We start from the raw sequence: 18,307 nt of genomic DNA on the forward strand, positions 1-18,307 counted from the left end.
AAAGTATATTTATTTGAAGTGAGCAAAGATGAAATTGTATGCTAAATATTTTTATGAAAAATAACTATTTTCAAAACAATTTATGAAAAGAGCGGCATCATCTTATATCTGCAAATCTCTTTTAATGTCTGGCTGTATAGAAGACATCTGGATTCTCACATCTGCTTCTGTATTCAGTCAGTCTCTTCCTATGTCCCCTGTCATTAGCTTCTCGCTATACACATGAGAAAATTGAGAGGTAAGAAAGAAATATGTTAGTAAGATTACAGGAATAGTTTAAACCTCATGAATGCCCTGAAGGAATCTTAAGTACTCTTTGGGGGGTGTCCTCCAGACCCCACATTGAGAACTGCTTTCTCAAAGCAGTTTGTTCCAGAATAGGAAGAATATGTTTATACTGGAATATGAAACACAAAGGACACAATTTGGAAAAGTGATTTTTTTTATTATTTTTATTTTTTTTTAAAGATTTATTTATTTTTATACAAGAGCTGGGGTACAGGCCAGAAGCACGGAGGGTGAGAGGATTCACCAGAGACAGAGTAGGGAGCAGAACGGGCAGACAACAGAAATACACTGCAGAGGGAGCAGCAGGTGCGACAGGAGAGGTCTGCGGCACCATGTGAGCTTCTCACCGGCTGGCTGGGATTGAACCTGCGCTGCTGAGGCTGCAGACAGCTTCACAGCACAGCGCTCAACCCGCTGAGCCATGGGGGAGGCCCGAATTTTTTTTTTTTAAAGATTTATTTATTTATACAAGAACGGGTTATAGGCCAGATGTGCAGGAGGGTGAGAGGATTCACCAGAGACAGAGTGGGGAACAGAACAGGCAGACTGACGAAATACACTGCTGAGGGGAGCAGTGGGCAAGACAGGAGAGGTCTGCCGTGCCATGTGGGACCCTCCCTGGCTGGCTGGGATCAAACCCATGCTGCAGAGGCTGCGGACAGCGGACAGCTTCACAGTGCGGTGCTCAAACGCCTGCACCACCAGGGAGGCCCTGGAAAGTGATTTTTATTTGCTTTCATTTATAACAGCTGAACCTGAAAAGAAGTTAGATGAGCGTATGAAATATGTGAGCATGTGAAAAACGGTCATGCCCTGCATAGTGATGTTTTATCAGCAATGGATCCCATATTTGGTGGTGGTCCCAAAACTCCTGCTGCTTAATGACATGGGAACGTGCACGGCCAGTGTCCTACAGGAGCAATAAGAAGGCCTGCATGACCCAGCTCCTTCTCCAAGACGCCCTCCTGAATTGCTATGCCAATGAGGTGGAGAAGTTACTGTGTGGGAAATAATATACACAAAAAGATAGAACTGCGTTTCTCAAACATATCCTTTTTGTTAATCAATGAGTGGCTTTATGTTAAAATGTGGGCAAGTGTCATTGTTTTCTTGGTTGTTTCTTTGACTTCTTCATTAATGTCTTCATGAACAATACAGAAGGTAATTCTTTAATTTTCTAAAATTTACCTAGGTATTAGTTGATAGGTGGTCGCAGTGTCTTGTACAATCTTGAAAGGGCAGAGTAGTGGCAATTTAAAGTAAACTAAGAAAACTAAGGAAACTAATTATTCATACTCTGACAAGACCTTTAACTATAGTCATTTAAGAGTATGCTTTATTCAAATATCTGCATTAATATGAGTTGATGTGGAACAGGAAAAGGTTTGCACAAAGGGTGAAAATAACGAAACGTTAGAAATTGGTCCTTCCCTTTGGTGTCCGGAATTCCACTGACTGTCCTCGCTAATCATTTTCACCATGCATAAAATCTAAAAATCTTTTCATGATACTTGACATTTCTCAGAAAATCTTTTAAACTGCTTTCAGTTAAATGAAAGGGTAAGGCTTTTACTGTCCATCCTCTACTAGAAGCAAAAACATATCCTTCAATTCTCTTGCTTAAACTTTGACTTTTGCAAATTGTACAATGAAGAACTTAAAGTTAACACACAAAAATACAGTATGACCTCTGTATGCTTGAACAGCAACTTCACGTAAAAATTTTTTTTATCAGAAAATGACCTTTATTTTTATTATCTTGCCACAAAAAGCTCTAAAAACACTTATAAAAACATTAAAAGAGCACTTTAAAATCCTGGAATGAAAAATTCAAAGCATAAATTATATTACATTTTCTATGATTTATAAATTAGAATAAGATACATTCTATAAGGTAGAATTTCTGAATGATTTGGATAGGAATTTACTAGAAGGGAACATCAAACCTTAAAGATTTTCTATTTTAATCCCAATTTAGTATTGGAAAAGCTATATATAGTTGACAGGCACAATCCAAGGGAACTTGCCGCTGCTACTAATGATGAGATTAATCTGAAGGGCAGACACTCGCGTGTGAGATGTGCCAAGCTCTTCTTGGAAATGACTGAAGTGGTCTTCTTTTAGTTTTCTCCTTATGTTTTAAGTAAAAGTAAATATACATATGGTAAAAAAAATTAAATTCTTACAGAAAGATCTAAGGTAATAAGTAAATATCCTTTTCTCCCGTAACCCAGCAAACTGAGGTCTTCAAAACCATCCAATAGTCACATGAATCATTTACAAACTGAAGTCAACCTTGGAGTCGCTTGGACTCTGGAGTCTGGAAATAATCACTTGGAGCCTTTGGAATTGTGCTGATTGTCTCGGCTGGTACCTCCATTACAGAGGCAAAGCACCGCAGTCCTCTCCTTCTTGGAAAAAAAAAATTACAACAGTAACAAACACACAGCAGCTCAGGCAGCACCTCAGCCTCTGGATCTGGTCCCAGCTCTGATGAGGATCCCTCATAAAATCCCTGAAATTTAAGAATCACTTTTACAAAGGAGGCGCTTTCAAAAGGAAGAAAACTTCCTCTTCCTCAAAATGAGGTCACCTGGTCCTTGTAAAGTGGGGAGGCTTAATTCTGTCAGAGATTCAGGTCATCTGGTCACTTCTTAATAGAAAAATAGCTTTATTTAAAATTGTACAACAAGGGCCTCCCTGGTGGCGCAAGGGGTTGAACATAGCACTATGGGGTTGTCCAGAAGCCTCTGTGGCACGAGTTCGATTCCTGGCCAGCCAGGGAGCAACCCACATGGTGCAGCAGACCTCTCCTGACTCACCCGCTGCTCCTCTCAGCAGCGTATTCCAGTCAGTCTGCCTGTTCTGCTCCCCACTCTGTCTCTGGTGAATCCTCTCACCCTCCCGCACCTCTGGCCTGTACCCCAGTTCTTGTATGCACAGATAAATAAATCTTTAAAAAAAACAATAAAATTGTACAACAGCCTCGAGTCATAGCGTCCCAAGCATTCAAACTCAAAGGTCAAGTTTCCTCAAGAGAACTGAGGGAAGATGAGATGGCAAAGGACTAAGGATGGAGTAGGGAAATCTTTTGGAGAAACTTCCACCCCAGTGATGAAAAGTTGCATGTTTTTGGGCCTCCCTGGTGGCTCAGCGGTTGAGCGCTGGGTTGCGAAGCTGCCCGCAGCCTCTGCAGGGCTGGTTCAATTCCCGCTGCTTCCCGGCCACCCGAGGAGGGTCCCACATGGTGCGCAGACCTCTCCTGCCTCCCACTGCTCCCCTCAGCAGTGTACTTCAGTCTGCCTGCTCTGCTCCCTGCTCTGGCTCTGGTGAACTCTCTCACCCTCCCGCGCTTCTGACTGTACCCAGTGCATGTATAAATAAATAAAAATAAATCTTAAAAAAAAAAGAAAGAAAAGTTGCATGTTTTTTTGCCTAAAGCGTGCTCTCTCTCCATTCAGCAGGAAAGGCTTACAGAGGCGGTGGCAGGAGCTCAGCCCAGCCCCTCCTGAATGCCTCGGATCCTCCTGGCCAGGTGCACATCCTTCGGGAAGAGGGTGACGCGGCCCGCGTGCAAGGAGAGGAGATAGGCATCCTCAAAGAGGTGAACCAGGAATGCTTCTGCTGCCTGGAGCAGGGAAAGAAACAGAAAGATGGACATAGGCTGAGGCCTAGGCTGCTTTTTTCTTGGAGGACAGCTAAACTTGGTCTCTGAGGGTACAAAGGGCAGGAGGAAAGGCTGTTCACAGAATGGAAGGAGGCTAGATTCCAGAACACAGAATGCCTTTTTTCCCAGACTCACCCCTCACCCAACCACCTTGGCCCTTTCTTACCTCTTGTAGGGCCAACAGGGCCTGGGCTTGCCAACTGAAGTCCACACCGCGAGTGAATTTAACACATATTTCTCTTACCTATGAGGTGGGGAGCAAAGGAGAAGAGGGGTGGGGCGGTGCAGAGACAAAAAAGGAGAGAGATTCAGGGGAAATGGACACTGTCCAGGGGTCTCCGTGGACCTTCATTTCCATGCTACCTTCCTGGCCCTAATCTCAGGACCTAGCCAGCAGCCACGGTCAGCTCCTGGCGCAGGACAAGGGATCAGAGGGTGATGGATGACAGGATTCTTGTTTTTCTAATCAGAGAACACACTTTAAAAGGCGATAGGGGTTAGAAATTAATTTATTAAAGAATTTCGGTGCCCCTGGCAGGTTTGTATTTTCAGAAGATGAAAAGTCGTCTCCCAGGTTAAGAAGAGTTCCCTTAGCCATTAAGCAAGAGCTAGCAGGGCCCTGGATACCTGGGAAATTTAAAAAAAAGGAGGCAGCATGGGGGTTGGCAGGAAGCTCTTGGAGCTCACCAGGCGGCTGAAGGGGCTCTTCCTTAACAGCAGGTTGGTGCTCTTCTGAAGCTTTCGGATCTCCCTTAGAATCAAAGATCTCCGGGGACCTGTAGGCGGGAAGAAGTGCCTAAGCGAAAGAGTTGGGTCATGAAAATAAGGAACAGGGGAAAGTGGGCGCGGGGGTGGGGGGGTGCTCCCCAGCTTGGCCGGCCCAGGCAAAGAATCAAATCCCTACACCGTAATAAACTCCACAAAAGCAGAGATTTTATTTTATTCATTGTGTTCATCTTCAGCAAATAGAAAACAGCAGATAGGTTTAAACAAATATTTGCAAATGAATGAATGATCCCTTGAGGGTATTATCTGAAATGCCAACTCTTAACTCCAGCAGACAGGACACCTCTCTTTTCTGGGCCCCCAGGACCTCGTGCATCTCTTCTATCTCTTCCACCAAGATTGGAGACTTGGTTACTTTGTTTTTAGGTCTTCTTTAACACTGGAAGGAATCTGAGAGCCTGTGAAGCATGACACCTGTGTCTTGGTTATCCCAAGGCCCTGAGGTGAAGACAGCTGGTCAGAACTCGAGTGGCCAAAGTAGGACCCTCAGAGATAGCATAACTCAGAGCCAGTGTCAGGATGCTGGGCTCTGGGTCAGAGCCTTTGGTGAAAGCCTGGTTCCAACTATAAGAAAGAAAAGAATTTTTAAAATATTCCCAAAAGTAGAAATCAAACCAGTGAAACTGATGAGAAATTATAAATACAAGAATACAAAACATGAATTCTTCTCTTAGGTTGAATGTGGGTCTGCTGAACCTAAGTGGCCTGTTCAGGCACCATTATTGTTCCCTGCAGTTCTGCATTCCTGTACAAGATCAGAACTGCTCTTCAGTCAGCCATAGGAGCCAAACCTTACAAGGTGCTTTTCCAATCAATCAAGAGCAGAAAGCTTGATCATTCTGGGAAGGGTGTGCATCATGAGATGTGACCAGGAACACCTGGGGGGCCAAGGACTGATGTATGACAAGGGACCAGAAGCTGATCAGTGGAATGCCTTGTTGTAAGATTAGGACCATGGCCAAGGGTCTGGGGTCTGGTTTTGATGACAACACTTGGTCATCAAGCAGGTAAGCATTATTTGGTCAGCAGATTCATGTCCTCCGAAGCCCTAGATGACATTCCTGAGTTTCACCATCCTTTTCTCCTTGTCCTCCTGCCCCTCGTAGCTGATGCTGTATTATTCTGTCAATAAACATGGCCAGGATCTTGCTCTTCAACAGCATCCTGCATTATGCAGCCTGCTCCACGACTCCCACTTCTTTATCAGTGTGGTGCTGCCCGACACAACATTGAAGAGGAAACTTAATTAAAATTAGACTAGTTAGAAATGAAAAGTAATTAAAATGTCTACATCTCAAAAACTTATAAGACATAGCAAATAGTACTAGAGGAAAATGTATAAAAGCCTCAAGATCTAGTAGAAAACAAGAATATTAAAATGACAGGATCAAGGAGATGTGGCATATCCACATTATAGAGCATCATTCAGCCCCGAGGAGAGAAGAAATGCAGCCTCTTCAGCAAAATGGAGGAGTTTGAGGGAATTGTGTGTGGTAAAGCAAGTCAAAATGCTAAAAACAAATACTGGATGTTTATACAGCAGATGATTTAATGAAGGAAAACACAGAAACTAGTGGACATTAATAAACATGATGAGGAGTCTGAGGTTAGAGGGATGGCGGGGGAGGGGGATAATGGATCTAGGGGTTAGAAGGGATGGCGGTGGGAAAAAATTTAAAAATACAATATAATATAATGAAGAAAGAAGAGTAAACAGAAAACATATAATTGCTCAATAAACAAAGCCAAGGACCAAAGAAAATAAGTAAACCTCCTATAAATTGAACAAAGAAACAAACACATTAAAACTAACATTTTGATAGATAAAATTAGCTTCAGAAATGTTATTCAAGGTTCAGCCAAGGAAAGCGAATCTACACCAAGTAGTTCAATGGAAGGCATCCAGTACAGAGAAGAGCTGCAAGAACAGGGGCAGGACAGCAATCCAGAGAAGCCTCTGCCACAGGTCAGCGGCGGACTCTTTATCCCCGGATGGGGCATGTGGGCCAAAGAACCAGGGCTGTATCAGAGAACTGGTAGAGGGAAGCCTAGCACCTAGGAGGCAAACGCTCGGCACCTGCCCGCCTCCCCACCACCTGTCCCCAGTCCCCATAGGTGGCCTTTAGTAAACAGACATGCAGTCACAGGACACTAGAGATGAACACAACTAGGGGTCACCACAATTTGAAGGCCAACTCATGAAAGGAAGGCGCTGAAGGCAGCGCACCAAATAACCCAAAAGAGAGGAATGTGAGCCAGAGTCTTGAAAGGAAATAACCTCAGAGGAGCAAGAGAAGATATGGAACCATGACCCAAAACAAGCAGTTACAAAAACAACCAGTTAGAAAGACCATGGAAAAGAATGGGGATTAAACATTCAGTAGTTGGGCCCTAAAGTGCCAATATTATGCGTTGAGATTTCATCTTAAAGTAACAGGAAGCCACAGGAAGCCACAGAAGAGTTTTAAGCAGGATGGAGAGGCGATCAACTTATATGTCAAAGATCATTGAAGCGGCTGTACAAGGAAAGACCAGAAAAGGGACAAAAGTGGAAGTGCAGGGTTAGGAGGCCGTGGCTGAGACCAGGCTGGTGGGAACAGAGCCACAAAAGGGGAGCGACTAGGATGAACTGACAATGGACTGGATGCGAGGATATGATAAAAGACTAGCTCCCAAGGTTTCTGGCTTGAACAGGTAGGAAGGTAGATACGTCACTTACGGGAAATAGTGAAAATGGGAAGAGGTTGGAGGGGAGTACTCAGAAGTTCACTTTTTGATATTTAGTTTGACACACCAGGGCTCAGGTAGAAAGGTATCCGGATCCAGGTAGAGGAGAGTTCTAGGCTGGAGACACAAGTGTGAGAGCTGTCAGGCATGAGAGCTGTCGGCCATGGGAAGGGGCGAGGCCACTGGGGTAGGGGTGCATAAGATCAACATCAAGTGCTGGAGTGGAGAGGTGGCACAGGTAGGAGAGGATGCTAAGCAGGAACTTCCCAGAGAATATGCATCATGGAAGCCACTGGAACACAGTGTTTCAAGGAGAAAGTGACCTCTGTGTCAGAGATCCCAAGAGAGCAAGAGGACACAGATATTCTCGCTGGGTTGGACAGCATAAAAGGAGCTGGTGACCTTGACAAGGAAAGTGGGCTAGAAGTGGGGGCAGTGCGTGGGAGTCGTAGTGGAGAGGGTGGAAGGGTGACTGGGAAGGGGAGACGGACACATGTGCAGACTCAAGTCTGACCATTTAAAAAGGGTAACTAGGAAGAGCAGGAGGAAATGCAGGACGTGAGGGAGATGGGCATGTGGGGAGAGGGAAGGACTCTGCCCTCCCCCTTTAGATGGGAATCAGCAGGGGACGTTTGTGGAAGACTGATGTAAAGAGCTTGAATTTAATTTTTTTTCTAAACCTTTAAAATATCCTTACTAGTTTAAGTGCAGGTGGAGAGGACAACAGAGTCCCAGGGAAGGCGAGAAGACTATGACCCAGAGCTCTTGCAGGAGCGGCGGCTACAGCTAGGAAGGAGGCACCTAGGTGCCCTGGTGTGCGAAGATAAGGGGCATCCAGCTGGGAGGCTCCTGACATCTCACTGAAGCACGAGCATGGCCATCATCAGACAGTGTGAGGGGGGAGCTGAGCCTGGAGAATTAGAAGAGGGAGGAAAAGGTACAGTCTTGGGAGACAGTGGGGAAGCCAGACCGCCAGGAAAGTGTCCAAGGCTGAGTGTGTTTGAGATAAAACAATTGACCCAGGAGTGAAAGGACTGGAGAGCAGCAGCACCCACCAGCCTCACAGCATTCCTGGTAAAACTAAGAGCAAGACAAAGATGGCCAGAGCACGGCTTGCAGGGGGAAACCCCTTAATGTCAAGCGCCATCGGTACTTCATGCAGAAGAAATGGAAAGACTTAATATTAAACTCCACCGATTGGCTGGAGGCGAAGGTGACTTATGTTTAGGAAAGAAAACAATCTCCCCTCCACAGAGCAGCAGCCGTGGGGAGCCTCTCGCGCGCCCTCCCACCCTGCTCACGGGGCGCAGCGAGCACGCGGGCCTGGACTGCGCCCCGGGCGGCGCCTGCACCCCCAGCCCCGGGCGGACGCGGGCGCGGGCGCGGCCTCCGCTGGGGGCGCCCTCCCGCCGGGCGCCGGCTGTCAGCGCAGGGCACGACCCCCACGCGCGAGGACCCCGTCTAGGGGTGCACTGCTGGGAACGTCACGAGCAGCTGTTTTTGCAATTAAAAAATAAAAAGCACCGCCACCGACTTCCAGACCCCGCGCCCGGTGTCCGCGGGCGCAGGCGGGGGCCGCCCGAGCTGCCCGGCCCGCGCGACCTCCAGCCGGCGGCTGCGCGCGCGGGGGGCCGGGGGGGCCCCGGGCCCCGGCCCGTCCTTCCCCTTCCCGAGCCCGCCTTCCCCGGCCCTCGCCGGGACCAGCGCTGGGCCGCGCCGGGGCGGACGCTGGACCCAGGCCCGCCCGGCCCCGCCTCGCGGGCAGGCGGCGGGGAGGGCTCGCGCCGCCGTACCTCGGGGGGCGCCCCGCCGCGGGGTGCTGGGGGGCGGGCTCGCCGCGCGCCTCTTCGGGACTGGGGTCTTGCGGCTCCGGCGGCGCGGGCCCATGGCGCGGAGGACCTCGGGGTGCGGGGACGAAGGCTGGCGTCCGGGAGGCCGCAGCGCCCCGGCCTGCGCCCCGCGGCTGGTGCTCGGCCGCCCCGCCTCACGCGACCCCGGCGCGGAGCCACTCCCGGCGTTTTTTAAACCGGAATCCGGAGACTCCCAGTGGCTGTCCCTGGAACGCCCCAGCGCAGAGCGACTGCGGAAAAGACCAATGAGCGCACAGACTGGAGGCACACGGCGGCGGTGATAGGAGGAGGGGGCGGGTACCTGGCGGATCGATGGTAGGAATCATCCAATAGGCACTTGGATGAAGTAAAGAGAGGCGGGACTTCTTCGGCGGGTGGCTGGGGGGGGGTTGTTCACTTTTTTTTTTTTTTTAAGATTTATTTATTTATGCATGCAAGAGCTGGGGTACAGGCCAGAGATGCGGGGGGTGAGAGGATTCACCAGAGAGAGTGGGGAACAGAACAGGCTGTCTGACTGAAATCCACTGCTGAGGGGAGCAGCGGGCTGTCAGGAGAGGTCTGCTGCGCCATGTGGGTTGCTTCCTGGCAAGGCTGGGAATTGAACTCGTGCTGCAGAGGCTGCGGATTGCTGCTTAGAGCGGTGCTTAACCCCTTGCGCCGCCAGGGAGGCCCGGGGTTCACCTATGAAGGAGTGGACCCACATCCTTGGGTACCCTCTGGTCGAAAATGGAAAGCTCGATTCTGAAGATGTAGATGGTGTTTGTAGAACACATTTCTCCAGATAAATCACTTTCCTCAAACTTTTTATGTTTTTTTTCCCCCCATCACCCTGAGATGGCTTTTAAAGAGGAGAGAGACCCACAGAGAAAGTGACAGCTCCCCACGCACCTGTGATTCTAGGAACACCCCACAACTATGACTCAAAGCCTGTTCAGCTGAACATTACTGATGTTCGAACAACCAAGTGACCATTATTGTTGGTTAGGTCTTGGAAAGTCCCTCCCTCTCACGCAGGACTTTATGGGGGGGTGGTTGGGAGGGAAGCAAGGCAGGCAGAATGTGTCCAAGGGCCCTCTGCTCTGGGCTGCGGATCATCATCCCAAAAGCCTCTTACTACACATCCCAAAGTGTTGGAGTTCTTTCTTTCCACATTCATTTTTACTGTTTTCTTTGATGGATCCACGATCCTTGGTGCATATCTGTTCTCAATAGTTGTGGGGAAGAAATATTCCTTTTTTTTTTTTTTTGGACTAAAGTGCTTCATGAAGGACAATTTATAAATAAAGGAAATCCCCTGTGACCTCAGGTTTTGAAGGGCTATAGTCATCAAAATACCAGAGGGCCTCTTAATCAAGGCAAATATAAATATTTGTCTATAAGCAAGCCAGAGAAGTGACTAGACATCCAGAGAACTGCTCCCTCTTATAGGCAGCCAGGGTCTAGGGAGGTAAATGATGTGTCCAGGGTCAAGGTCACCCAGTCTTGGCAAAGGTGGGCCAAGAACACAGCTCCCTGGACACCAGTCTGCTTCTTTCTCCTGCACCATGTGGTTGTCTGCCCGAATTCCTCCCAGGTATTCCTCCCAATTCCTCATCAGAGGTCAGAGCCATGACCTCCTTGTGTGCTGTTTACTACAGAGATCTTTGGACAACAGGGAGGCAAACCAACTGCTTGACTCAGCCCTGAATCTCTGCCTGATTCCTGGTAAGAGAGGAACCTGAAGTTTACCCCAGGGCCTGGAGGCTGTCCTGGAAGCTAAGCCCTAGGGCCTCCCAGGATCACCCTGTGTAGGTGTGGACTGCATTTCACTTCGATGCAGACAGTTGAAGATAAACTGATGTTTATGGAATTTATTAGTCAATTCTGATTTGGATTCAAGGTCTCCATGCCAAACTTTACCACTCTGGGCCCAACTCCACTCAGAATGGGAGGCCACAGTTCAGACCTTCCTCATGGTTCCCCAGGCTCAGTGGGAGAGGAGTCTTTTTGTTACAGGGCAGGGTGAAGGGCACCCCAGAACTCCCAAACCTGCCCACTCTAAATAGGTCCCGCCATCCGCCACTTCAAGACAAAATATACTCTAGTGTGTAAGACCTTTAGTGGAAAGGAACTTTAATACAATTAGTGTGCAACAAAGACAAGGGAAAGAATATAGTTTCCAAATCGAGAACCCCGAAGTTACCCATCCCCTTGTGCGTAAATGTCCAACCAAACAGGGTTGGCCCAAAGCAGGGCCACTGAGGCCCGAAAGCCTGCCGCAGTGTAAGGCATCTCCTGGTGGGAACTCACAGGAAAGGGACAGAAGGGGCCCAGCACATCTGGGGCAAAAGGAGCAAAATCAAAATAAAAGCTGCCATTGTTAATCTCCCCACAGGTCTCTCCCTCACATCTGTTTCAACCAGTCCAGGACCAAAATGCAAGCGCAGCTTTTTCCCATCTCTCTCTGCTCCACGTGCCTCCTCCAGGTCTCCTCCTGGTCCTCCATCCTTCCTCTCCTCCCTGCTCAGCTCTACCCTTCCTTGGGGAGGACGTAGGGAACCTGGAGCCTCCCTTTTCCTGGGGGCCATCCTGCTACACTTTCCCTCCTGCACTACACTTGCAAGGCTTCTCAAACTCACCTTCCAGAGCACCCCCTGACGGCCGGATAGAGGGTGGCCCCTCCAGGGGCTGGGGAGATACCTGCTGTCAGCCTAAAATCTCCTAAAGGCATCCCATTTTACCTTACACTGTGAATTTTACATTTGGCTCAGGTGGCGTTTCAAGAACGCATTTCATTCCAACCCCAGGAGCACCCACCCTCTCATGAAAATAGTCCATGCTGTAAATTTCCCTTTTTTTTTTTAAGGAAAGCCTAAAAGAACATCCTAAGTCTCCTGGTTTTGGACAAGGCAGTTGTGGTCCCCTGTACCCTCACTCATGATTTCCTTCTGCCTGGGATACACACCTCAGGCCGAGGACACTCTGGGCCCCTGGGACTCAGAGCTGGTGGATGGAGACCCTTTTCTCTCAACACACTGTAGGCACTGCTGGTTACCATAGAGCCCCACGGCTTTGCTCCTCAGGGCTCCCTTCCTTCAGAATCTGTTTTAAGGAAAGCATTTGGTGTTTTGTTTGAGCTGCCCAGGAAAATGGTCTGAGGCTCCAAAAACTGCCATGGGGTGAGGATCACTGGAACTGACCACTGCTCTCTGGGGTCCCTGAGCCAGTCCTCTTTAGGGTGGGGTTACTGGGAGAACACGTTACTTCCCTGTCAGCCCTAGGAAAGTCCCCCAAAGAGACCTGAAAGTGGGTGGGGCCACAGGTTTAGAGTCAGGTAAACTCAGCTAAGAATACTGGCTCCACCAGGAAGTCACTTAATTTTCTTTGGGCCACAGTTTCTTCTACGCAGTTTCTCACGTGAGGCTCAAAGTCAAACACAATGCCTGGGACAGCAGAACTACCTCCAAGTGGGAGGAGTCTGGCAAATCCACCACCCTGAAAGCTTTCCTACCAGTCAGGCTGCTGGGGTTGGGGCTGAGTCCAATTGTGCTTAGATGCAGGGAGCCTGTGGCTGGATGGCTGGGCCCACGTAAGGGGGACACTTTGCCAAGCAACCTACCACTCTGGGCCTGTTTCCTCATCTTCAGGATGGTAGGTAAGGGTCTCAAAAGCTGTGACCAAGGGCTATCTGGAGTCCCCCTGTGATCTCTCCCTGGCAGGGAGGTCTTGAGGGTGTGTGAGCAAGGACCCCATGAGCCATGGAGCACTTCCAACAAGTAGACTGTTATTCCACCCCAGGTTGGTTAAAATCACAGACCTACTGAAGGGGCCCGGCTGGGCCGGAGGCACTGAAACCAGTGTCAGAGAAGGTGCCAAGGCCCAGAGCAACCGGGGAAGGGGCCAGGAAGTGCCAGTGGAGTTTGCAGCTAAAACCTGGGTCATCAGCAGGCCCAGGGACTACACCACAGGTTTAGAACACATGGTGCCTAATTTTAGCTTGGCTTTGCTCACTGACTTCTTCCTTTGGAGAACCAGATCTAGCTTATGACCAGGAGGAACCCCTACGGTTCTTCATTCCTGCAGTTCCACTTCATGATTTAGCTCTACTGCTGCAGGAGGGGCTCGGAGGGCTAGGGGGGTGCTTGGTGGGGTCAGTCACTGCACTCAGGTCTGTGGAGGGCTGAGTAATACCTCCTCGTAGGGGGTGGTGACAAAGGAGGACCTGGGTGTCCTGTTATCGTCTGTCAGCAGCTGCCCTGGGGGGTGTCTGTGGGGAGGGGGAGAGGTGAGGCCTCAAGGCTCACCAGCCTGTGTGGCCCCAGGGCGAACAAGGAGCATCCAGGAGGCAGCCAAGGTCCCATAGGAGTTTCAGCTGGTTTCGTTGATGGGAGTCCGTGAGCCCCCCAGCAGTCTCTCATGCTCACCCTCCTCTGCTGGGGACCGGCTCCTGGACAGGCAGGCCAGCAGTGGGCGGTGCAGTCCGTTGTAGAGGGCAGTGCCTGTCAGGAGAACAAGGAAGCCGAGGATCTGCAGGGGGTGGAAGGCCTCCCAGCGCAGCGCCAGACTCAGGGCCCAGATGACGATGGTACGCAGGCTGTCCAGCACCATGCGGGTGGTGGCGCTCAGTTCCTTGGTGACGCTGATGCCCGCAAAGTTGAAGAAGGCAATGCTGCTGATGTTGCCCAGCAGTGCCACGGCGATGAGTGGCTGCCGGCCGATCTGGCAGAAGGCATCCAGTGCGTCCTCCAGGGTCCCACGGGGGTTGCCGCTGAAGGAGCTGGCCGGGATATAGTACATGGGCACCAGCAGCAGGGAGAGGATCACGAAGCCGAAGAGGCCTGCGGGAGTGGAGGAGGCACATCACTCTGCTTGGCCCCCAGACCCCAGCACAACTTGCCCAGTAAGGCCACCTCTGATCTCCATGCTGCTCCTTCCCAGCAACCCTCACACCAGCTCCTTCCTCTTCCTCAGGGCCTGGCATCTGTCCCTTCATCAAGAGAGATTCCAGCGGCCAGCTGGAATGGGCTGATGGGCTCTAGCTGCCCCTTCTCACTTGACTCGGTCATTTTCTGACTGGCCAGGAGTGAGAAATACACTCTATAAAGTGACCCAGTGGAGGTGGGTGCGGATGCGTGGCACCCACGCTTTCATAACACTCTAGCTCCTGACGGACCGTGCCAACACCTGAAATCCTACACTGCTCATTTCAGAAAGAATTGCTGGCCACAGCCTGATTCCACTGCACCGGTCTGTGATGAGGAGCCGGACCAGCATGTAGATAACCACACTGCTCCCCTTAGAGTCCTGCTGGGAGCAAAATATGAGTGGAAACAAACAGTATGCTGGGGGATGCAGTTGATTTCACTGACTTACGTTCTGCCGTAAGCCCCTCAAGTCACGGTGGACCAGGCACAGACAGCTCCGGTGAGGCCGCGGCCACACTGGAGTAGTAGGGCTCGAATCCATCCTGCTCATCTCACTGTGACTTCATAGTACTTGCCTGCTTAAAATCTTTCAGTGGTTCCTCCCAGCCTGTCAGTAAATCTACTTACTTGCCTGATGTTCAAGGTTTTCAAGGACATGACCTTGACCTCTTCAGTTTCTGATTTCCCAAATAGGCAACCAGCATCTCACCCAAACAATTCATCCCTTGCTTCCAAATTCATGTCCAGTTCTCCCCACCTTTGCTCTGTCCTGTCTGTCCTTCCCACTCTGGCCTATTGAAGTCTGAAGCTCAAATGCCACCTATCCCGAGACGTTCAGGTATGCTTGGTGAATGAAACAAGGGCAAGGGTGGTCTGAGCTGAAACGCACTGCTGGTCAGCTCCTCTGAAGTGGGCCTTGAGGTCATTCATTGCATATTCACCCTCTCCTGGCTCTTGGCTGTGTGCCTGGCAGGCACTGGGGTATTTGTCAACAGGCACGTGGTGAGGGTGGAAGGAACAGGGCAGGAGGCCCGCCTCTCTCAGGATGCCCAGCACCTCACCCTATGCTCTCCCCTGTGCATGAAAGCCACAGGCTACATTCCAGTGCACATGCCCTCAGCACCTTCCTTCCAGCCCCTGTGCCCACACATACCCTCAGTGCCAACAGCCCGCAGCGGGTGCACGTTGTGCTTGTAGACGAACTTCTCCTCTAGTACCATCTGGATGGAGACGATAATCTGGGCCATGATGATCAGCAGGTCCCCTGTGGCAAAGGAGGGGCCATGGTGATGCCAGGCCTGCACTGGAGTTGGGGTTGGGAGACAGCCTGGCCAAGGGGCAGTCGGCAGGGTGGCAGGCCCGTGGCAGAGGGAGATGGTCCTCCGGGGACAAAACAACACACACAGCCCCTGACTTGCAGGATACTGTGGAGTTCATGAGGCATGATGGCCCACGCCTGATCTCCTGGCCTCAGAGTGGCAGGGCCAGGCAGAGGGGCAGACACCTGCTCTGGGCTGAGGCTCCAGAAGATCCAGACGTCTGCCTGAGTCTGAGAGCTGCACAAAGTGGATCTTGGAAGACCAGCAGGCTTTGAGAGAGACACTTTTGGTTTAGTCCCATCTCTGAGTGACAAAGTAGTCACTGCACTGGTGTTCAGCCCCTCCTCTCCCAAATGCTGGAGTTTGTAGGTCCACACATAAGTGTGCTTCAGCACAAGCCCCTCCCTCCTGTAAGCCCCCTTCTCACCCTGCTTGTGCCTCTCAGGTCTTCCCTACATGCTATGCATCTTTAGGTACAGGTCCACACCAGCTTGTCCCCCACATGCCCTCACGAGGGCGTGGCATCCAGCAGGGCTTGGGAATGTTAGCTGAACTGTGCTGGGCTCCCAGAGAGGACAGGCTGGGGCAGAATGGGACAGGACAGGACAGGACGGTGAGGGCAGCCTGGGGGACCATCCGGCCGTACCTGTGATCACTTCGCTGAGCTTGTGCTGGTCGTCGTGCTTGCTCAGGAGGTCCGCCAGGCCCACGACCACCAGCCCCGCAATGGTGGCGAGGATGCCCAGCCACTGGCTCAGCACCAGCCTCCGCCCCAAGAAGGCCACCGAGAAGAGGCCTGTGAATATGATCACTGCTCCCCGAAGCATCTGGAAGCTAGAGGCGCTGGTCATGGTCAGGGCTGGGGGAGGAGAGAAGCAGGATGTTAGCTGCTGAGGGCAGAAGCTGTCTATTCACCGAGGTGTCCTCAGGGCTGAAGACAAGTGTAGCATATTGTTAGTGCTCACTAAACCTTGGTTGAATGTGAGAGTGTGTTTGTGAGAGAGAGAAAAAGAGAGAGTGCCAGACAGTCCGTGGGAGGGTGGTGGGATGAGATGAAGATAAGTTTGGGGGGAGGCTGTTTTATCAGTGGCTTCGCTCAGCCCTTTTGACTTGGCTTGGCTACTCACCCACATACATGATGCTGGTCCCGGTCATGTCACAGAGGGCCGGGGGCAGGAAAAGAAGGGGGTTGAAGGGCTGCTGGAGAGTCATAGTGGCGTCTGGGTGCCCCGCAGCTCTGCATTGGAGTAGGTAGAAGACAGCCAGGCAGGACAACTCCCCCAGGAACATGCCCACTGCCTGCAGGGACAGAGCCCTAGAGTTTAGAGCCAGAAGGGGCAGCACCTTTAACAAAACATTTTTTGGACACAATCTTTCTACAAATAAGAGCTTAGTATGACCCCAGCACAGCCAACAGACTAAAGTGGGGTTGCTGTGAGGGTGTGGTCAGAGATTGCCTGTAGGTCGACCCCAAAGTGTCTGAATAAACCTCCATGGAAACCTGAAGGCTGTGTAGAGTCCAGTCTGAAAACCATGGTCAAGTTCCAGATGGAGAAACAGGTCCAGAGAGGCTCAAGAACTTTTTAAGGTCATTGAGCAAGTTGCTGGTAGAGCTGAAGGCTGTTGCTTCCCAATCTAGCAACAAGGTATGTTCTGCTCAGTGACCATCCCTTCCAGTGGGCTCGCCGTGGGCGGAGAGCAGGTTGATGTGGTGAGGGTTGGCCTCGTGGTGCCCAGGGCATGGCTGCTCACCAGGGCTCATGTGAGCTTCAGGCAGAGAACTGAGGCCTCTGCCCCTTCCAGGAGTGCCTCATACCCTGGCCTCTGCTCTGCAAAGGCAGGGAGAGCAGTGGACAGGTGTTCCCTAGGTCAGGAAGCAGCAGGGCTTCACAGGGGCACCTGGCCTGAGGTTTGGAAGAGGGAAGGTGGGGAGGGATCAGGATGGATGGGGCAGATACCTGGAGGAAGGGATGCTGGAAGCTGTGCTCTTTGCTCCCTCCACATCCTTGGGCCACCAAGTTGTCCGCCCACCTGCAGCAGAGAGAGAGAAGGTCAAACCCTGCAGTGGGTGGGTCCAGCAGCCCTGGCCTGGTGCCCAGCTTGCTTCTCTTAAGGTCAAGAAGCTGGACTTGGGGGACTTGGCTCAGAGGGGTTTGTCTCTGTGGCAAGTTTTTATCAGAGATTGTGGACAGAACGTGGGGTCTGGGGAACTTTAACTGAGATTTCATGAACCTTAATTGAATCCTAACAGTTCTTCAAATTACGAATGTAGTACCATGGTACCCGCGAATCTGTGACACGCAGAAATCACAGCTATTCTCATTATCACATGAGATTCACTGCAGCTAGTGTAAGGAGCATTTACACTCATCCAAATTTACAGCAATTTTATGTATTAAGCACAGCGGCACACATACATATTACTATATCACACATTTGCTTTTTTAATAACTTTATTTCAATATAATTAGCTTTTTCTGTAACCCTCAATTTTTTATTTGCACATTTTCAAATGTTACTCTGGGCGTCATCAGAATGTCAAAGGCACCCATGGCACAAAACTGTCAGGAGCTCCTGGGCCACAAGGGACATGACCCTGACACATACCACCCTGGTCCCCTTCCTACAACCTGGGGGTTCAGAGCATCTTTCTAGCATGACTCTAAAGCGGGGGCAAGTCCGTAGCTCTGGAGGCGTGATCTGGCCACACGCTGGCAGGCAGGGTGACTGACCAGGGCTGGCTTCCCGCTGGGCCACCTTCATTCT

The 18,307-nt window shown here is 50.7% G+C and overlaps 2 protein-coding genes across 2 annotated transcripts; both read right to left on the reverse strand.

The window, feature by feature from the left end:
• Window positions 1–947: 947 nt before the first annotated feature.
• Window positions 948–9,355, reverse strand: LOC119237855 (histone H3-like centromeric protein A). The gene is made up of 5 exons (XM_037501701.2): window positions 9,262–9,355; window positions 4,643–4,731; window positions 4,122–4,199; window positions 3,764–3,916; window positions 948–2,803 (listed from the first exon to the last, which is right to left on the reverse strand). Exons 1-4 carry the CDS (start codon window positions 9,353–9,355, stop codon window positions 3,782–3,784), a joined length of 396 nt encoding a protein of 131 aa, XP_037357598.1. The 3' UTR covers window positions 948–2,803; window positions 3,764–3,781.
• Window positions 9,356–13,139: 3,784 nt separating this feature from the next.
• Window positions 13,140–17,572, reverse strand: LOC119237856 (solute carrier family 35 member F6-like; the record flags this gene model as incomplete). Its single annotated transcript, XM_037501702.2, has 5 exons — window positions 13,140–14,135; window positions 15,376–15,486; window positions 16,188–16,400; window positions 16,669–16,840; window positions 17,500–17,572. Coding segments are annotated over 5 exons (1,039 nt in total), but the record flags the coding sequence as incomplete, so codon positions are not given.
• Window positions 17,573–18,307: the final 735 nt, after the last annotated feature.

Source organism: Talpa occidentalis, unplaced genomic scaffold (genome assembly GCF_014898055.3).
Source record: "Talpa occidentalis isolate TD23 unplaced genomic scaffold, MPIMG_talOcc4v2.1 talOcc4.1047, whole genome shotgun sequence".
Lineage (NCBI taxonomy): Eukaryota > Metazoa > Chordata > Mammalia > Eulipotyphla > Talpidae > Talpa > Talpa occidentalis.

Excerpts from the sequence above, each read along its gene's own strand:
- LOC119237855 (XM_037501701.2), bottom strand. The coding sequence starts at position 9,355 with ATGGGCCCGCGCCGCCGGAGCCGCAAGACCCCAGTCCCGAAGAGGCGC. Across the intron at positions 4,732-9,261 it reads GCGGCGGGGCGCCCCCCGAG|GTCCCCGGAGATCTTTGATT; the intron begins GTACGGCGGCGC and ends TCCCGCCTACAG. Across the intron at positions 3,917-4,121 it reads CCCTGTTGGCCCTACAAGAG|GCAGCAGAAGCATTCCTGGT; the intron begins GTAAGAAAGGGC and ends TCCCTGCTCCAG.